General features: G+C 45.1%; 1 protein-coding gene across 5 annotated transcripts in view; it reads right to left on the reverse strand.

Annotated features, from left to right (window-relative positions):
* Positions 1-18,854, reverse strand: part of Cdca7l (cell division cycle associated 7 like) — a 45,880-nt gene that overhangs the window by 6,485 nt on the left and 20,541 nt on the right. For 2 of the 5 annotated variants that reach the window (XM_048437654.3, XM_048437642.3), the window contains exons 2-4: positions 12,328-12,462; positions 7,921-8,052; positions 618-971 (exon numbers count right to left, since the gene is read on the reverse strand). In XM_048437654.3, the coding sequence (XP_048293611.3) occupies positions 618-971; positions 7,921-8,052; positions 12,328-12,462 (621 nt within the window). The remainder of the gene's footprint in view (positions 1-617; positions 972-7,920; positions 8,053-12,327; positions 12,463-18,854) is intronic. The other 3 variants (XM_085698051.2, XM_048437661.3, XM_048437646.3) reach the window with 3 other exon arrangements.

Consider the following 18,854-nt stretch of genomic DNA (forward strand, 5'->3'; position numbering starts at 1 on the left):
TCCCAGCACTCAGGAGGCAGAGGCAGGCAGATCTCTGTGAGTTTGAAGTCAGCCTGGTCTATATAGCGAGTTCCAGGACAGCCAGAGCTACACAGAGAAACCCTGTCTCAAACAAACAAACAAACAAACAAAAATCAAAGTGAGAAAAAAACCCTACAACTGGCAGAATTCTTTGAACTCCTGTTGGTGTAAAATTAGGAGGAAAAGAATGGCATTCAGTGTTGCCACACAGACGAACCGCAAACACATGTGGGTTAGGCTCACCAAGGCGTAAGTGAATTAGAACACCTCAGGGGCTGCTAATCGCCAGCCTTTCTCCACCCTTCAGAGACAGCCTCGAAGGAGTGGCTTCCAGTGGCCCACTGCAGTTCTCCCTGGGCTCGGTGACAGCCAAGCTCCTCTTCTCTTCTCTCCAGGACCTCTGCCAACTTAGTCCTCAAGCACGCTCAACCGTGCTCAACCCTCAACCCTGGGGGGCAGCATCCTTGGAGCGGCCGTAAGTGGTCCTCAAGTCTTCCCATTCCCAAAGCAGAGCTCATCATACATGCCAATGCGCCCCACAGTACACCTGCCCTCCCAAGAGCACCTGTGGGGCGCCGTGCCCTGCGAGCACTTACCATGGCCTTGTTCTCCTTGATATTCATGGCCCTTTTCAGCAGAGCATCCGAATTCTGGCTCTCAGTCCTGGAGTCATCCTCAGACTCAGAGGCGGAGTCTTCCCGCTCCTTGGCCTGTCTGCAGCCTTTCTCTCTTCTGAGGTCAGTCTTGCTGTCCACTAAGTGTGAGCTACCTTTATCGGGTGTTTTTGCCAGTTTTTTGGTGGGGAATTGAAAAGCTACTCGAAGACCGAAACTGCTTCTTGTGGACCTGCCTCTCCTAGGTACAGCCTCCTCTTCCTCCTCCTCCTCCTCCTCCTCCTCCTCGCTCTCCACAGCGGTTCTGCCACTGTCACTCAGCTCTGACTCCACCAGCTAAGGGACAAAGAGAAATGAAGGCAGTCTGGCGCCACTTACCAAACCAGAGAATGGATCGACACATGTATGGGGCCCTGGGTTCAATCCCCAGCACTAAAAATACACACACACACACACACACACACACACAAAAAAATTACTCTGATATTGCAGCAAAAAGTGTTCCCTTCCCACTAACACCCTCTGAACAATCCAGTCGAACACACATGAAGTTTGCTAATGAACACATCAAAGCACAGGCGAACTACTTCAGAACCGCGTGCCTGCATACCCTCTGATACACTGTGCCATTAGGGAACCAGGCTGGAAGTGGGGATCCTCTGCAGCCAAGAAACAAGCTGGAACATACGGAAGTCCAGCAAAATGGTGTGTGTCACAGAAGCGTTATCAACAGAGAAAGACGGTGTGAAGACAGGCCCGTCTGCTCCAAACAGCAAGAAAGGGGCATGTGACCTCAGTGGACTCAGGATAGAAACAGGTGAGAGGAAAAGTCAACCCTGGGGCAGCCTGAAGACCAGTTACGAGGGTGGACCAGGGGACATCCTCCTCAGGGCACGAGGGGCCCTCCCTTCCCACACGCCACAGTGGGCTGCAATGAAAGCAGACAACGCCACAGGCTATGGCAAACAATCCTATCAGCACAAAGTCTCCCCACAAAACCAGAAAGTCTGGGGAGTCATGCCTACAGTCTATGACCTGGCCTGGTCTTAGAGGTACCAATCAGTTTGAACAGAGGCAGTAATGAAGTAATGTCACCAAGTGACAGTGGGATCTGAGATCTGAAGACTCTGAGAAATGATAGAGACAGGTTTAAATATTCAATCCACAAAGTTTCTTTGAAATCCTTCGTTGAATGGCTCCCCAAAATGATCGCCAATCCAAGTTGGCCTGCAGGAGAAATAAGAGATGAAGAAACATGCCCAAAGTCAGCACTGTGGCTGCGCCTGCCTTGCACCGGGCAGCACCACAGACGGCAAGGGTACACAGCTGGCATGTGTGCGGTGGGAGGCCAGGCACAGGCAGCGTGCTCCCGGCTGGGTGGTGGGAACCCATTCTCCCCTTTGCTCTTTTTGGCTTCTGGGCCTTGGGGAGCAGTTTGGCTCCACCACGTGTGCAAGGCTCACTCGGCAGACACAAAGTCACAGAGCTTTAACTGATGATGCACTGAAACCTTCCAACTGTGAGCCACACAGTAAACCTTTTCTCTGGGTGTTCTAGTGACACAAAGCTAATAACACAACTTTTCCTCAATGCATGCCCTAAACAAGTTTGTGAGTGTACCTACACTGAGTTCCACTAGCAGTGATGTATACAGGGTGTGATATAAGAGACAGAGTCTACAGAGGGGTGATGTATACAGGGTGTGATATAAGAGACAGAGTCTACAGAGGGGTGATGTATACAGGGTGTGATATAAGAGACAGAGTCTACAGAGGGGTGATGTATACTGGGTGTGATATAAGAGACAGAGTCTACAGAGGGGTGATGTATACAGGGTGTGATATAAGAGACAGAGTCTACAGAGGGGTGATGTATACTGGGTGTGATATAAGAGACAGAGTCTACAGAGGGGTGATGTATACAGGATGTGATATAAGAGACAGAGTCTACAGAGGGGTGATGTATACAGGGTGTGATATAAGTGGACAGAGTCTACAGAGGGGTGATGTATACAGGGTGTGATATAAGTGGACAGAGTCTACAGAGGGGTGATGTATACAGGGTGTGATATAAGAGATAGAGTCTACAGAGGGGTGATGTATACAGGGTGTGATATAAGAGATAGAGTCTACAGAGGGGTGATGTATACAGGATGTGATATAAGAGACAGGGTCTACAGAGGGGTGATGTATACAGGGTGTGATATAAGTGGACAGAGTCTACAGAGGGGTGATGTATACAGGGTGTGATATAAGAGACAGAGTCTACAGAGGGGTGATGTATACAGGATGTGATATAAGAGACAGAGTCTACAGAGGGGTGATGTATACAGGATGTGATATAAGAGACAGAGTCTACAGAGGGGTGATGTATACAGGGTGTGATATAAGTGGACAGAGTCTACAGAGGGGTGATGTATACAGGGTGTGATATAAGAGATAGAGTCTACAGAGGGGTGATGTATACAGGGTGTGATATAAGAGACAGAGGGAGCAATCCACTTTCCCTCCTTAGAAATGTAAACTCCTCGACTAACTAGGTATCACTGAGCTCAAAACCAGTAGTCAGAGAAGACTTAGAGAGGAAACCCACCACGTTCTGAGAGAGTTTAAGTGTCTTGCTGGTGAAAACCTGAAGCATCTGTGAGAATCCAGGACAGAGCAGGGTGTCTGAGCTGGCACACTTACAATGCAAGAGGTGGTCAACAGCCAAGACTACAGTCCTAAACGATGCCTGAGGGAAGGACAGGGACAGAGAAAGACACCATTAGCACTGATTGTCTTTCTACAGGTTCTGTGTTAAAGGTTGTGTAAGAGCTGGTGACATCCAATAGGCATAAACTAACCTCACCTTACCAGCAAAGAAGGAAGTGGTATATTTATTTTCTGATAAATATTCCATTATTCAGTTAGCATTAAACATTAATGCGTTTAAAAATTTCTACCTCATTTCTACGAATCAGTTAAAATATAAACTTTAAAAATTAAAAAGAAAGGCTTACTGCTGTGTGGTTCTTGGGACCAGAACCTAGGATTCAAAGGGCACATCAATGAAAACACGGGCTAACTCCTCCTAAAAGTGTAACATGTAGTTAGAACACTAACTTTACCCCTGTGTTTCACCAACATATGGCAATCATATGAAGGGAGACTAGACCAAAGCATGCAGGGGTTCTGATGGAAGAAGTCCTGTGTATGCGTTGCCTTATTGGTTGATGAATCACGGGGCTTTGGCCTATGGCAGGGCAGAATAAACCCAGGCAGGAAATCCGGACAGAGACAAAGGGGAGAGTAGGAAGAGTCCGCGAGACACCATGTAGCTGCTGAAGGAGAAAGATGCGGGCAAACTTACCCGTAGGCCACAGCCTCGTGGTGATACATAGATTAACAGAAATGGGTTAATTAAAGATATAAGAGTTAGCCAGGGATGCCTGAGGTATTGGTCAAACAGTGTTGTAATTAATGCAGTTTCTGTGTGATTATTTCAGGTCTAGGGGCTGAGAAAGGAATGAGCACCTACGAATGGTGTGCCTACAAGAGGCAACTACATCCACATAAAAACAGCTTGGGAAGGAATTCTAGACACAAAACAGTGAAGTTAAGCTCAGTTTCGTGGTAGCCACATTTTTTCAGATAGACTCTTATCTGCTGGTGGTTTTTTAAGAGAAGTCTTCCTAACTTAGTTTTAGCATCAAAAAAAAAAATTGTGCAGCTTCTTTAGATGCCACTTCCTGGTTCGTGCTGGTAGAACGAACTCTGGCTCTTTTTGGAGGTCTTGCATTTAAATGGGGTCTGTGAGCAGCTTGTTACAAATTGTTTGATGGTGTGACATAGACCTGCTGAGTCGCTGGTGGTGACCGTGGCTCCTACCTGGCAGTCCCAGAGCTGGCGGTAAACACCTCATCATATTGGAAGACTGAGAGGCAGAGCCAGCATCCAGGGCTGCTGCAACCACACTGCTTAGCATTCTACAGTGTTCCTTGCCAGAAAAGGATTTCGGATACGCTATAAAGACAGATTTGGACAAAATACACCTCTGAATGGGTCACAGTGTGTTAAAAAAATGTTTGTAGGCTTGGGAGAGAGAGAAAAAAAAAGAGTATAATCTGTTAATAAAAAAATAGTTTGGGGCTGGAGAGATGGCTCAGAGGTTAAGAGCATTGCTTGCTCTTCCAAAGGTCCTGAGTTCAATTCCCAGCAACCACATGGTGGCTCACAACCATCTGTAATGAGGTCTGGTGCCCTCTTCTGGCCTGCAGGCATACACACAGACAGAATATTGTATACATAATAAATAAATATTTAAAAACGTTTTAAAAACTAAAGCAACGTCTTTAAAGAGACAGTAAGTAATATAAAAGAGTACAGACAGTCATAGATTAAAGGAGTAAAGAAAAATAAGCCACATAAAAATGGAATATACACAGAGAGTCTGGATTATGCATATTTTCTTAAAAATTTTTTGACTGCAGAGAGACATCTGATTCTGGGGGCTGCTAAGCTAAAACAACATATATTTTAGAGGTATCTTGACTTCAGAATTTGAGTCTAAGGATACGTTACTCTGGAAAAGAGGTTCTGCTTTTGTTTCCACAGATGGGTTCCCTCCAGGCTAATGTGGTTTGATGGAGCAAGAATCTTCCCAAAAAGGTCTCCATAAACCCCTAAAAATACTTCACCCAACAAACAACAGGAAATAGTTTGGAAAAAACTATGCCCAAATTTCCAAAATGATTGTCTCTAAATGTTTGTTTTCATTTAAAAGGGGTTGGTTATAAGTGATTAATGGTCACAGCCAATTTCTAAATAATAAATAAATAAGGGAGATATGATATAGAGATGAATATTTTGCACTGGTATGGATCTTGGTCTATTGATGCAAATTTATGGTCACTTTTGTTATATGTATTTCTGTTCTTGTTTAAGATATTATGCTTAGTTTGTTTAAAAAATGTAATGTATAATTAAAATTGCAGATTAATACATAGTCATTTATAACAGTCAAACTTGTAGTCATGATAGTTAAGTTTTATAGAAGCACAGAGATATATTTCAGTGATATAGATAATCTTCCACACTTCAAAGACCTACAGAATATGGCATTTAAAAGGTTTAAAAAACTTAAACTTTTCTCGACAGTGAGGCATGTCTGCTCCTGACAGTACCAATTACTTCAGCGAAGTTGATGGGCATTGAAGAAACTCGTTACAGAATTTGCCTTCAATGTACAAGGCTAGTTATTTGGGCAAGAAACTGCTCTTGCCTGAACTGCTTGACGGTATGCTGTATGAACTGGACATGCAGGACCCACAGAGAAATGACTGCTGAATTTGCCTAAAGAAGGTGAGACAGTCCTTCAGGGTTCCTGCTTCATAAAAGAGCATGCCAGGCATTCTGCAGGACACAGAAGAAAAAAAAAAAACAACACGACTGATTGATAAACTGCCAATATAGGCAAAACTGTCTTTCAAATTTTCTTCTTTATGGAAAAGTCTGCTGGATTTTATGGGCCTGTAGACTGAAGAATGGATGTTCCAATATTACAAGAGACCTCTGGGTGACTGTCCACACAGTTAGAGGTCTCTGTCAATTCCAGAGTTTTGGAAGTTGCTTACAATGCATTTCCTGCTTACTTAGGTAATATATCCTTCTGGGGCCTTTGAAGATTTGAAGATGGATACTTATATTTTTCTTTAGTTATGATAAAGGATAAATTAGATATAAAGTTTTAGACTCACAAAGATAGGATAGATGATAGAGTATTTTCCTTATTTTGCCAAATGTAACTAGACTTAATATTGTAGCTATAATTCTTGCTCGATAACTGTTTTGTATATGTTAAAGTTAAAACTTTCCTTTTCAATTAGACAGAAAACGGGAAATGATGTGGGATGTCCTGTATATGTGTTGCTTTATTGGTTGATGAATAAGCTAATTTGGGGCTGGAGAGATGGCTCAGCAGTTAAGAGCACTGCCTGCTCTTCCAAAAGTCCTGAGTTCAATTCCCAGCAACTACATGGTGGCTCACAATCATCTGTAATGAGATCTGGTGCCTTCTTCAGGCCTGCAGGCATACATGCAGACAGAATATTGAGAATACTATACGCATAATAAATAATAAAATAAATCTTAAAAAAAATAAAGCTAATTTGGCCTATGGCAGGGCAGAATAAAGTCAGGCAGGGAATCCGAAGAGAGATAAAGGAAGAGAGTACGCAGAGTCAGGGAGATGCCACGTAGTTGCCAAAGGAGAAATACTTCAGAAAACCTTACTGGGAGATCACAGCCTTGTGGCAATACATAGATTAATAGAAATGGGTTAAAATAAGATGTAAGAGTCGGCCAGGAATATGCCTAAGCTATTGGTCACACAGTGCTGCAATTAATATAGTTTCTGGGTGATTATTATGGGTCTGGGCAGCTGGGAAATAAACAAGCAGTCTCTGCCTACAGGGTTGGTTCTTCAACCTGTCTTTTTAATTTTATAAACCTAAAACTATTCCAACAAAATATTAAATATGGTCTTACACAGTGATTCAGGCCTGGAATCCCAGTACCTGAGATGTTTATGCAGAAGAAACGCTATGGGCCAACCTAGACTGTGGTGTGAGATCTTGCTTCAAAAACACTACCACAACCATCAACAGCAAGGTGGTGATTTAAAATAACCTATGACTGAAATGCTGGTGTGTGAAAACTACCTCAATAAAAAGAATAAAAGAAAGAGACCTGCAGGAAGCCTTTCCATAATGCAGAAGCAGGAGACTCTCCAGGTCCCTGACAGACCTGAGCCATCCTTATAGTTAGCAGAATCCACACCAGGAGGCACAGGTCTCTCCCACTTTGCTCCACTACCCTGTGTTTGCCAAATTACCTTCTAGCTTAAGAATATAACGTTACACCTTGTAAGAGACAGCCTGAATAAACATGCTACCAGACTTAATAGATAAAATAAGCTGAAGATGAATTCGAGATAAACTGGGGAAGGCGATGAAGGCCACCAAGGGGTAGAGGGATGATTTTCTCTAGAGAAGAGTGTACCTGTGGACCAGGTAGGACCAGTTCTACAGCAGTGATTTCTATATTGTTTGGTTTCTACTACTAAAAATAGAATAAAAAATACAATTTTTTCATTTGTAAGGTAATATGTCAGGATAAAAGGAAAACTCAAAGCAAGACTAGAACATTGCAGCCCACCCCTTGGTGCAGACAGAACATTGCAGCCCACCCCTTGGTGCAGACAGAACATTGCAGCCCACCCCTTCGTGGAGACAGGACTGCATTACCTCTGGGTCGCTGCTTACGTTCATCTCACTCTCTGTAAATCCTTCAAACTCTTCAGCATCTGAATCCGTGTCCTCTATGAAGATTCTCCTCAACTCTTCAGTAAGGTATTTGGAATGGAAACACACATTCTGCTAAATTAAAAACATACAGTAAAGCGAGACATGGTGATGCTGACCCAGTACTCTGGGAGGGTACTGGGATAGAGGCTGAGGCAGGATTCACACCCTGGACTATATGGTGAGGCACTGTCTCAAAAATCAACTACCAAACACATTCACAAAGAGACAGGAAGAGAACAGTGGTTGCTGGGCGGGACTTACTGTCTAATGGGCAAGGCTTTCTATTGGGTCGGAATGTTCTGGAGTTTGGTAGCAGGGACAGCTGCATGACAATGCTCATTGTGTTTAATGCTACTTAAAATGTTTACAGTGACATACTATACAGGATGTGTATTTTACTACAATCACAATAAACACAGCACACGTTTTCTAAACCTTACAGAAACGAAGACTTGCAAACAAGAAAATTTCAATCAGAATAGTGTCTTGGTCACTTCTACAATGACGGGGAGTATTGATGGAATTCAGTCTTCTTGCCCAGCCACCAAAACCAGGCTGTTGACCTTTGCAGAAACTTCTGGAAAGTGGACACCTACTTACTAGCTTTCCTCCTTGCAGCTATCTGGACCCTCTCCAGTGGGTAAACTTATAACCCCTTCTAATACAGTGGTGGGTTTCTCCACAGGAGGGTGCCAAGGCCCTTCACCCCTCACCCATGGCTGGAAATTGGACTTGCTCCATCTCCGATGACACAAGCATGGGGACTAATGGAAATATCTACCCCTCTCGCCCTGGGCTCCTCTCTTGCAAGACTGAGCAAAGGTGTTTTCTAATAATGACTTTATTTTCTTTGGAAGGAAGTCTAGTTCTCCTAAGTGTCTGAAAGAAAGAGAGGAAGAATGGCAGACTCAAAGGGAGACCGCCATGTGGCTTCCTGCAGGGTTAAACACTGCACCAGGACTATGGTCCCTGTCCCGAAACCCAGCAAGGCAGTGAGTGACCGCTCCTAACACCACGCTGGTTTGGCACTTATTTCATTGCTGCCTTTCCCTGACTTTAATTATGCACTTCTTCAGACTCAGATATCTTGGGGGGGGGATAAGATAGAAATATAAAATAGCGGGAAAACTTACAGGTAGTGGAGAAAGAAATGCTTACAGCTAGCGCTCTGAGCTTAAGAAGTCTCCTATAAATTCTGGTTAATTGGAATGGGTTTGCTCAGAGCTAAATTACTTCCTTTGCTGTTAGCCGGGTGCAGCTACAGAAAAGAAAAAGAAAAGAAGCAGCTCCTTTGCAGAGAAACTCAAACTGAGCTTACGGGAGGGAGTCCAGAGTTAGCTACACACTCTGCGGCAGGTTGATGCCCTTTCTCTCAGCGGGATAAAATGAATCACAAGGGCGAGGGTCAGGGGCTGAAAATTAATAAAAGAGCAAGTGTGGGGCTAGAGAGAGGCCATAGTGGTTAAGAGCGCTCAATGTTTTTGCAGAGGATGCAAGCTCAGTTCCTAGCCCACGTGACGGCTTCGAACCACCTCTAGCTCCAGTGTAAGGGTTCACACACCTCTTCCAAGTGGCACATATAAACACATTCAAATAAACACTCTGACACAAAAAATAAAAACCAATCATAAGAAAGAAACCAGTGCAGCCGTCGCCTGCTAAGGAGACCCACCGAGTACCCGAGTGCAGGACACATCTGGAGAACCCTGGAGGCTTTTCCTGTGCACTGATCTCAAAGCACAAACTCAACAGATGCCCCAAATCCCACACCGAGCCTGCAAGAGAATAAGCCAAGCCTCAGAGCAGTAAGTTCCAACCTTCCTACCTTCCTGGCAATTTCTACCCTAGAGAAGGTGATCGATCGGTCCCGACTGGATTAAAATGGCTTTGCTGCAAGTTCACCGTCTTCCACCTGGCTGTACAAAGCTAATCTACACCACACAGCCTTCCTGCACTGGCTCACGCAGCTCTTTGCTTTCTGAAAGTTGCTCATTACGCTGCCAAGGCAAGACCTAGGAACCAGTGTCTACTATGATTAACACTGAAGCTCATGTGACACGAAAAAGGACTGGTCTGTGTACCAACTGTACCCGGTAAACACCCATGGGTGCCTACTGTGTATGGTGATGCAGAGTACTGCATGCTTGAAACGAGATCAAAGGGACAGCCTCAGTAAAGGTCAGGGCCACAGAAGCTACAAGCACGGTGCAAGTATGGTTTCTTATCTGAGGAGTCAGACAGGCTCACCGTGCTCAGAGGCAGACAAACATTCTATCACAGAGGGAAAGGAATCGCCCCTCCAGTAGGGAGGACCTGCGGACAGAGGGAAGGCAGCCAGCATCTGTGCTGTGCACAAGAGGTAAGAGAAAGTGCCAGGGGAGGAGCTGCCTGGACAGTGGTGGCCTGGACTTGGAACGGGACCTTGGCTAAGTCTTCCATGTCCCTGAGCCCAGTTTAATCTGTACTCCACCAGCCCCGGGAGTCTGGAGTAGATGCAGTATCTGTATAAAATGTGAGTGTCACACTCACAGCCAATAAAGGTCGCTAGAGTGGAGTCAGCCCTGGGGCTTGGCAAAGCCAGACGCCACTGTGGGCATAATTGTCAAAGCAGCAAAAACAGCAGATGTCTATCTCAGATGCCCACGTGCCTTGTACTTTTCACTGACCCGTGACATGATGGCTTAGGCACTGCACTCCTTCTCCACCTATGCACAGGGAGACTGGGGGTTCTGAATAAACTAACCTGAGCTCAGTCCTAAGAAGAGAAGGGGGTTTCACTTGAGGGCCGAGGGTTAGGGCAGCTACGGAGCAGAGAAATGAAGGAGTGTAAGGACAGGGAAGTTTCACCAACTCCTGGCACTGCTGGTGGGGACAGGAAACGAGGACAGCTGGAGAAATGGGGCCTCGGAAACAAGTTGGGAGGAACTGTGCGACGTTTCCAGTTGCCCATGGGACCGGAGGGAGAAGCCAGGCTGCACATCAAGACCATATGAGGAAGTTCAAGACCACCAACTGTTTCAGAGAAAACAGGGCCCTTGATGGCCTTCACCGGGAGAAAGTAACTGTACCTAATCCCAGAAAAACTACCCCAAAGGTGCGAGACCATGCCAGACAACAACCATCTTTGTACCAGGATTCAGAAACCAGTGTAGTGGTAGTAAGATAACTAGCCTTGGTGTGATTTGTGATTCCTTGAATTCTGCAAAGGAAAATAAGCTCAAACAGAAAGGCAAGGTGTGGCCTGCATCAAAAGACCAACCATGTAAACAGAGAAAGGCACACCAAAGGAGGGCAAAGACAGTTAGGGAGGTGGTGGCGCACGCCTTTAATTCCAGCACTCAGGAAGTAGAATCAGGCAGGATCTCTATGAGTTCAAGGCCAGCCTAGTCTACCTACAGAGTTCCCAGTCAGTCAGGAATATATAGTGAGACTGGCTGAAAAGACGGGGTGGGAGAAAAGATGGGGGTGGGGAGGAGGGCGGGGACCACAAAGGCCGACACTGGTACTGATGAAAAGCGTACGGTATAAGGGGTCTGTAGTGGTTCATCTGCGGCTGTGCTATAAATCTCTAGAGGATTAGTAACTGTTGCAATTGATTTGCTTTGATGAGATCACAGAGTACCAAACTCTGGGGACAAATATCTTATCAAACTTCTCACTTTGGGACATAAAGAGAAGACAGAAAAAAAAAGGTCTCGCAGGAGGCTGGAAAGGGGAAGGAGGTGGCTAATGGGTTAAAGGTTGAGAGTAAGGAGAGTCAAATGTCAAACAAGGACAGAGAAGTCCCAGAGCCTGGCAGGCGGAAGTGGCCTGAGTGAAGCAGCGAGGCAGCCTGTTAGTGGAGGTCATGGTGATGAGACAAAGAAGACTCTTGAGTGTCACATGACCTCGGGACAGTATGTCATGGAAGCTGAATAATCCGACTGGCCATTGTCATGTAGGTGCATATAAAGGTCCAGGAATCGAGCTCTCTGAACTGTTAAATAACTCTGCCCGGCTCCCGAAACAGGGTATCGGAACCTTGAGCAGACCAGTACATGGAACCTGTCTCGCAGCTCACTGCTGTGGGAGCATGACAGCCCTCCCCTGCCAGCTGTGTGGGGGGGGATGAACACACACCTGCCACAGCGGACTCATGTGGCATCCCTTTATTAACAGGACTGTTCATGGCCTCTCTTTAAAGCAATAAGCATGCAGAGGCCTCTCAGCTGCTTCTGGAACAGGAAGGTAAAATTCTGAAACATGGTACCCAGCAGCTCAGCACATTGCCTGCTCACGTCTACACTGAGATGAAGGAGTGCCCAAACCCCGCCCAGGCTTCTGTTGAAAAGAAAGACTGCTTCCTACCTGTTTCTCCAACTCCAGGGAGTCCAAACTATCACAGCTCTCTGACAGGTTTTCCATGGGAACGTCATCCTGGAAACCCACAAAGTCTTCATCGTCACTAGGAGCATTAAAGATGTCAGCCACTTCTTTGGGGATCTGTTTTGGATTCAGAACAGAGAAATGAAATGGAGGCTGCTGGGATCACTTGGGACGGAGCTAGTGTCACATCCTTTATCACAGCAGCGTGCAAGACTCCAGGAGCCCTGAGCAAAGTACCAAACCTGTTCCAGTTCTAGATCTGCGTACACCTTACCTTCTGGATAACGCAAGTCATCCTAAGACAGAAGCTACTTAGCCCTGAGAAGCCAATGGGCTCCTAGTAATTCATCCTTAAGTGGTTCTATTAGAAGATTCCAGGCAGGAAGCTTGACCCAGTCATCACCCAGTGCTCCCCAGGTTTGCTTAGCCCGTGTTGGATCACAGATGAACAGAGATTCATGTCCGGTCTATCTAACACACATGTCTGCTGAGATACACATGTGCACCGTTTCCTTCACCTTATTAAAAACAGCAAAACTGGCTCCGACAGACCCGTCATCAGATATGATCTGTCTGCGCATTTGTTCTTGCTGTTAATTCTTACTGTAGTTTGACGGTCTCCATCCTCAGAAAGTCCTTTCAAATAGCTAACCTAATCTGTGCTCCCACGCTGCTTAAAGAAAGAGACAGAGAAAATGATATGACTGGACATAACGAAAATAAAAACACGAAGCCGAGTCAGGAAGATAAATATCTTATGTTTTATTTCACTTGTGGTCCCTAAATATTTTATAAATTAAAGCCGTAAATACACATATGACACGAGAAGAGAAGTCAAACTGTTGATCACAGCTAATGGGAGCAGGAGGGAGACCTCAGACTTCACGACACAATTCGTCAAGAGGTATTCATCACCCTTATCTTTCCAGACCTCTCTGTCGGCTGAGCTACCAGAACTCACGCTCCAAAGAAACCCCAGCAATACTTCCGGAAGTCCACATAACAGGCAAAGTGCGGGCCCTACAGCAGCACTCGGAGAGGCATGATCCGTCAATTTCAGCCTCTCCCCTTTTGACCTCTTACCAACGTTTATTTTAACAAATGATTACCAGAGGAACACACCATATATGAATTTGAAAGTCAGTGCAGGGAGCGGCGAAGCTTCAAGGCAGGAATGAACCCATGCCTGGGCAGAGAAGCCATGTCTACCTCATGTCCCCTGCTTCCAGAGTTCTCATCTGTTCTGGCTGCGCCTTCAGGGGCTTTACCGACTGGGAATGAGAAAACACGGTAACCGCACCACACACAGCAGACGTGAGCAGGGCTTGCCCCGGCTGCTGAATTCTAACTAGGATTGAAGGAAGCTGCAAAGCTTGACCTTTTAGCTAAGGACAAACGTTCTACATGAATCTCTGGGGTTGACAGACCCTAGAGTTTAACATAAGCCAGCAATAAATAGGTCAGACAGGGCCAGGGTTGGTTCTCTGAGAGCACAGGCGAGGTGGCCTCCGTGAGCACCTACACAGGGCCCCCTAAGTCCCCACTGGAAGTTCGTGCTGCACTAGACAGCCATCTTTTCCTAGGAAAGCTGTAGCCACCTCATCTGCCAAGGGCAATTTTTTCCTTATTGGGCAGTATTTTTGTTGTTATTTTCTTTCTCCGGTCCTTGCATTTCCTCTTCTTTCTGCTGCATTCCCGTCCTACTCTCAGGTCCCGCCATGTGTGCCTGCGTGCGTGCGTGCGTGCGGAAGCCAGACTGAGTGCCTTCCCCAACCTCTGTCTACCTGACTTTTTTAAGACAGGGTCTCTCATCTAACCTGAAGACCAGTGATCCAGCTGACCTTACTGGCCAATGAGCTTAGGAATCCTCCTGTCTCCAGGTCTTCACGGGGACTGCAGGGATCCAAGCCCAGGTCCTCCCGCAGCGTGCTCGGTCCTCTAAAGACTTCCGTGTTTTCATGTTTATTCCCAGCTTCCACAGGCACACGGAGCTTGGGACACTGTCTCTCCCAAGCCCCATGTTCTCTTTCTTTTACGGTATTTGTATTTTTATTTCTCACCTTAGTCTTTCCTAACTTTTGGCAACAAATTTCTCATTATCAGGAACTTTTCAGGTTATTTTTTCTAATCTCTCGATTTTCTTTTTTCCTTCATAATACTCTCCACTTCTGTCTATTCTTTATTTCAGTGAGCCCCTGCCCTGTTCCATTTCCATACCCCCTCTATGAATTTCCTTCATTCACTACTTTCACTTTTACCCTACATAATTTAAACTTCATAGCACTTTCCAACGGTTTTGACTGCTTCGGATGGGACACAGTGGGCGACAGTGAAGGTATTATAAGCAGAAGTCTCTCTTTCTGATTAATTATTGCTGCTACAATAGCCTGTTGTCTCCTGGGTGGTGCTGGGATGGGAAAGGGAAACCATAACATTTAGAAATTTAAATTGAACGATAAGCCTGAAGATAAATCCTTCTACACATATCATACCCAGCATTTAAAACAACAACAAATAAACAGCCAACATTAGAAGCTGCAGGGGATGGGGTCATCAACCTACCAGTAAAGGCAGAAGAAACATCAGCAGCCCCCAAAATCAGGAGAGCAGGGGACACTTAAAGCCATGAAAGCAAGTCACTGCCAACCGAAAGAACCACACCTACCACCTAAGGGATTTTTTTTTTTCCAAGAGAGGGTTTCTGATGTGGGAGTCTCCTCTATGTGCTGTGATTACCATTAATGAATAAAGAAACAGCCTTGGCCTATTGATAGAGTAGAACTTAGGTAGGGGGGAAAGATGGACCTGAATGCTGGAAGGAAGAAGGCAGAATCAGACATGCTGAATCTTTGCCAGTAGGCCATGACCTTGTGGAGATATACAGATTAATAGAAATGGGTTAAATTAATATGAGTTAGCCAATAAGAAGCTAGAGCTAATGGGCCAAGCAGTGATTTAATTAATACAGCTTCTGTGTGGCAATTTCGGTTCTGGGTGACCAGAACCTCCTACAGGTTCCGCTATAGCTTTGGAGCCTATCCTGGAACTCGCTCTGTAGACCAGGCTGGCCTCGAGTACACAAACAGCCACCTGTCTCTGCCTCTCGAGTACTAGGATTAAAGGCATGTGTCACCACTGTCTGGCCCCAAGTAATCTTTTAATAAAACAAAGATATATCAAGGCAAGCACAAATTAAGGTAGTTCATGACCAAGTTAACACTGTGTTAAATGCTTAGAAGACATCAGTCATGAGAACACAGAAAGGAATAAATTTCATGAAAACAGATGAACGAAGGACAGCTAAAGAGAAATTATAACAAACATAGTAAACCAAGGAGCCCCAAATTCTAACTGGAGGGTGGGGATCGGGGAAAGGGTAACTCATAACCCAACCAAGGAGAAAAACAACTGGCAACATTATGGGAATTAGTAAACCTCTCCCAGCAAAACCTAAAACATAAACAGTCTCAACTCACAACTAAAAAGGCAACGGACTAGCTGAAAAAATTAAAAAAGAAATTCCAAATGTCTCCAAGAAACACAAATCATTGGAAATAAACAACAAAACAAAACACTATCTGAGAGTGTTCTGTATTAAATGGAATGACCTCTGTATTAAATGGAAGAAAGCTGAAAATGATCTAGCACAACTATTGCTTTATCTGATAAAGGAGACTTCAAACCACAATCAGATAAGACAAAGGAAGCCACCACATGTGGCCACACAACTCATCAGGATGTGACAACAGTAGATACGCAGATATGTAGTAAGTATGCAGATGAACCACACATCGGGCTGTGAACTTCACAAAAGATGAATGGACATGAAAGGCCAGAGGCTCTAGTGACACAACACAGACAACTCCCGTCCCTCTCGTCTAGTAAGAACAGGTTATCCAGACAGACGCTTCAGCTACGCTGCATCAGAGTCATCCAACAGACACAGAAGACGCGCTGCACACCAAACCATCTCTACAACAGCACATTCGAGGCCACAAAGTCGGTCTCAACAAAGACAAATGTCTGAATTATGTCCTGTGCAGACTAAAATAATGTTACATAGACTCAAATATGTATATGACATCTAGTCACAAAGTGGGCTCTTTGAAAAAAAGAGAATTTTAAATAGGATTGGTGAACTCTGTGTTAAACAAACAACAACAACAAAGATCCAAATAAGATCTAAGACAAAAATGGGAAAATCCCAACAGATTTCAACGAAATTCAGGGGATCTTTAGAAAATATCTTTAAAAGTTGTAGTCTAGGGGCTGGAGAGATGGCTCAGTGGTTAAGAGCACTGCCTGCTCTTCCAAAGGTCCTGAGTTCAATTCCCAGCAACCACATGGTGGCTCACAACCATCTGTAATGAGGTCTGGCGCCCTCTTCTGGCCTGCAGACATACACACAGACAGAATATTGTATACATAATAAATAAATAAATATTTTTTAAAAAAAGTTGTAGTCTAAAAAACTAGACAATGTAGAATTCTAATAGATAAATCCGTACCTACATATGACGAGCCATTAGGAGGATAAGAGCATTTAACAGACCCACACCACACAACGAAACTGAGCAGTAAATGCCCAAGAGAAGCCCTAGATCTGACTGACTTGTTAGAGATGGAGCAACACCAACGCTCACCTTTCCCACAACAGGAGGCGAAGGAATATGACCAGACTCACTCTATGAAGCCAACTGTATCTTGATAAGGACATACAACAAACAGATCAATACACTTATTGAACACAGACACAATTCTCAACAAAATTCATCAAGATGGGCACTCATAGGGCACAGAGGTGAGCTTACTATTCTTTTACTATATGGACACAGAATAAAACTGAATACACATCTCTGCCACTTCTGATTAGTGTAAGTAGTCAATAAAGACACTCACAACCTCAAAGTGTAACAGCAAGTGTGTAAGGCAGTGGTTCTAAACCTGTGGGTCGCAACTCCTTTGAGGGTCACGGATCAGATATCCTGCTATCAGATATTTACATTATGATTCATAACAGTAGCAAAATTACAGTTATGAAGTAGGACCGAAGGGTCACAACATTAGGGAGGTGGAGAAGCACTGGTCTAGGGCATGCTCGGCCATAAATAGAGCGTCTATATCTGTATTCGTTCCTTCTCGCTGCTGTGGTAAGATACCAGGACCAAACGTGACTTAAGAACAAAAATATTCACTTAGATTTATGGAAGAGTCCAAAGTGGCAGGGGGCGGCATGGTAGCAGGTAACCTGAGCAGGAAGAGAGGTGAGGCTAAAAACTAGAATCTATAAGAACTCCAAAAAGTCAAATTATCTAATCAATAAATGGGCTAATGAACTGGATAGTTCTCAAAAGATCAAATACAGAGAGCTGGCGATCTGAAGACCTGTCTAACTGTTCAAAATCCTTAGACAAGAAGGAAATGTGACCGGACAGTGGTGGCACACGCCTTTAATACCAGCACTTGGGAGGCAGAGGCAGGCAGATCTCTGTGAGTTCAAGGCCAGCCTGGTCTACAAGAGCGAGTTCTAGGACAGGTTCCAAAGCTGCAGAGAAACCCTGTCTCTAAACCATCCCCCCCAACAAAAAAGAAAAGGAAAGGGAGGGAGAAAGAAGGAAAGAAAGATAAAACTACAGCAGCTTTAAAGTTCTGTCTCACCTCGGCCACACATGCTGGAGAGGGTGTGGGCAAGAGGACTAACCCTTACTCCCTGCTGGTGGGAATGCAATCTGCACAGCCACCATGGGAGTCGGCATGGCGGTGCCTCAGAATCATAAAAATGGAGATAGCCATTACCCAGCCCGCCCCTGGGTTTATACTCAGACCCCACAGTCGGTGGACCGACAACATCACACAGCGATTTACTGCTAGGGTCCGTAATAGACGACAGGGACCTAGTGGGGAAGCCGGCCAACAGATGAGGAGAAATGCAGCACATGGCACAGCACAGACATGAAGGAGTCCGGCACATGTGTGGGGGAACGCACAGAACTGGGCATGACCGTTCAGAACGACAAACACGTTTTCTGTGGACTCTACATGCAAGTTCATATCTAAGTACACAGGACATGAAAGGAGAAAGACTACAAGATGAAAGGAAGAGGTCTAACTGGAGGAGAAACAAGAGAGGGGAGGAAGGGACCTGTAACATGAGGGGCTGGCTTGTTGGGGTTTCCGTCCTGCCCGGTACCCCAACAGCCGGCAAATCCCAAAGAGAAATTACACACAGGACTCCATAAGGTTATAAACTGATTGGCCCATTAGGTCAGACTTCTTGTTAACTCTTATAACATATATTACCCCATTATCCTTATCTATGTTAGCCACATGGGCTCAGTACCTTTCTCAGTGTGACAGCTTACATGTTGCCTCTTCGGTGGTCTGCGCAGGAGTGGCTAAGGGAGTTTTCTCCTCCCTAGCCTTATCCTATTCTCATTGTCCCGCCTCTACTTCCTGTCTGGTTGACCCACCTATACTTCCTGCCTGGCCAATCAGCGTTTTATTAAAAT

The sequence above is a fragment of the Myodes glareolus genome, chromosome 11, assembly GCF_982192425.1.
Source record: "Myodes glareolus chromosome 11, mMyoGla1.1, whole genome shotgun sequence".
NCBI classification, from domain to species: domain Eukaryota; kingdom Metazoa; phylum Chordata; class Mammalia; order Rodentia; family Cricetidae; genus Myodes; species Myodes glareolus.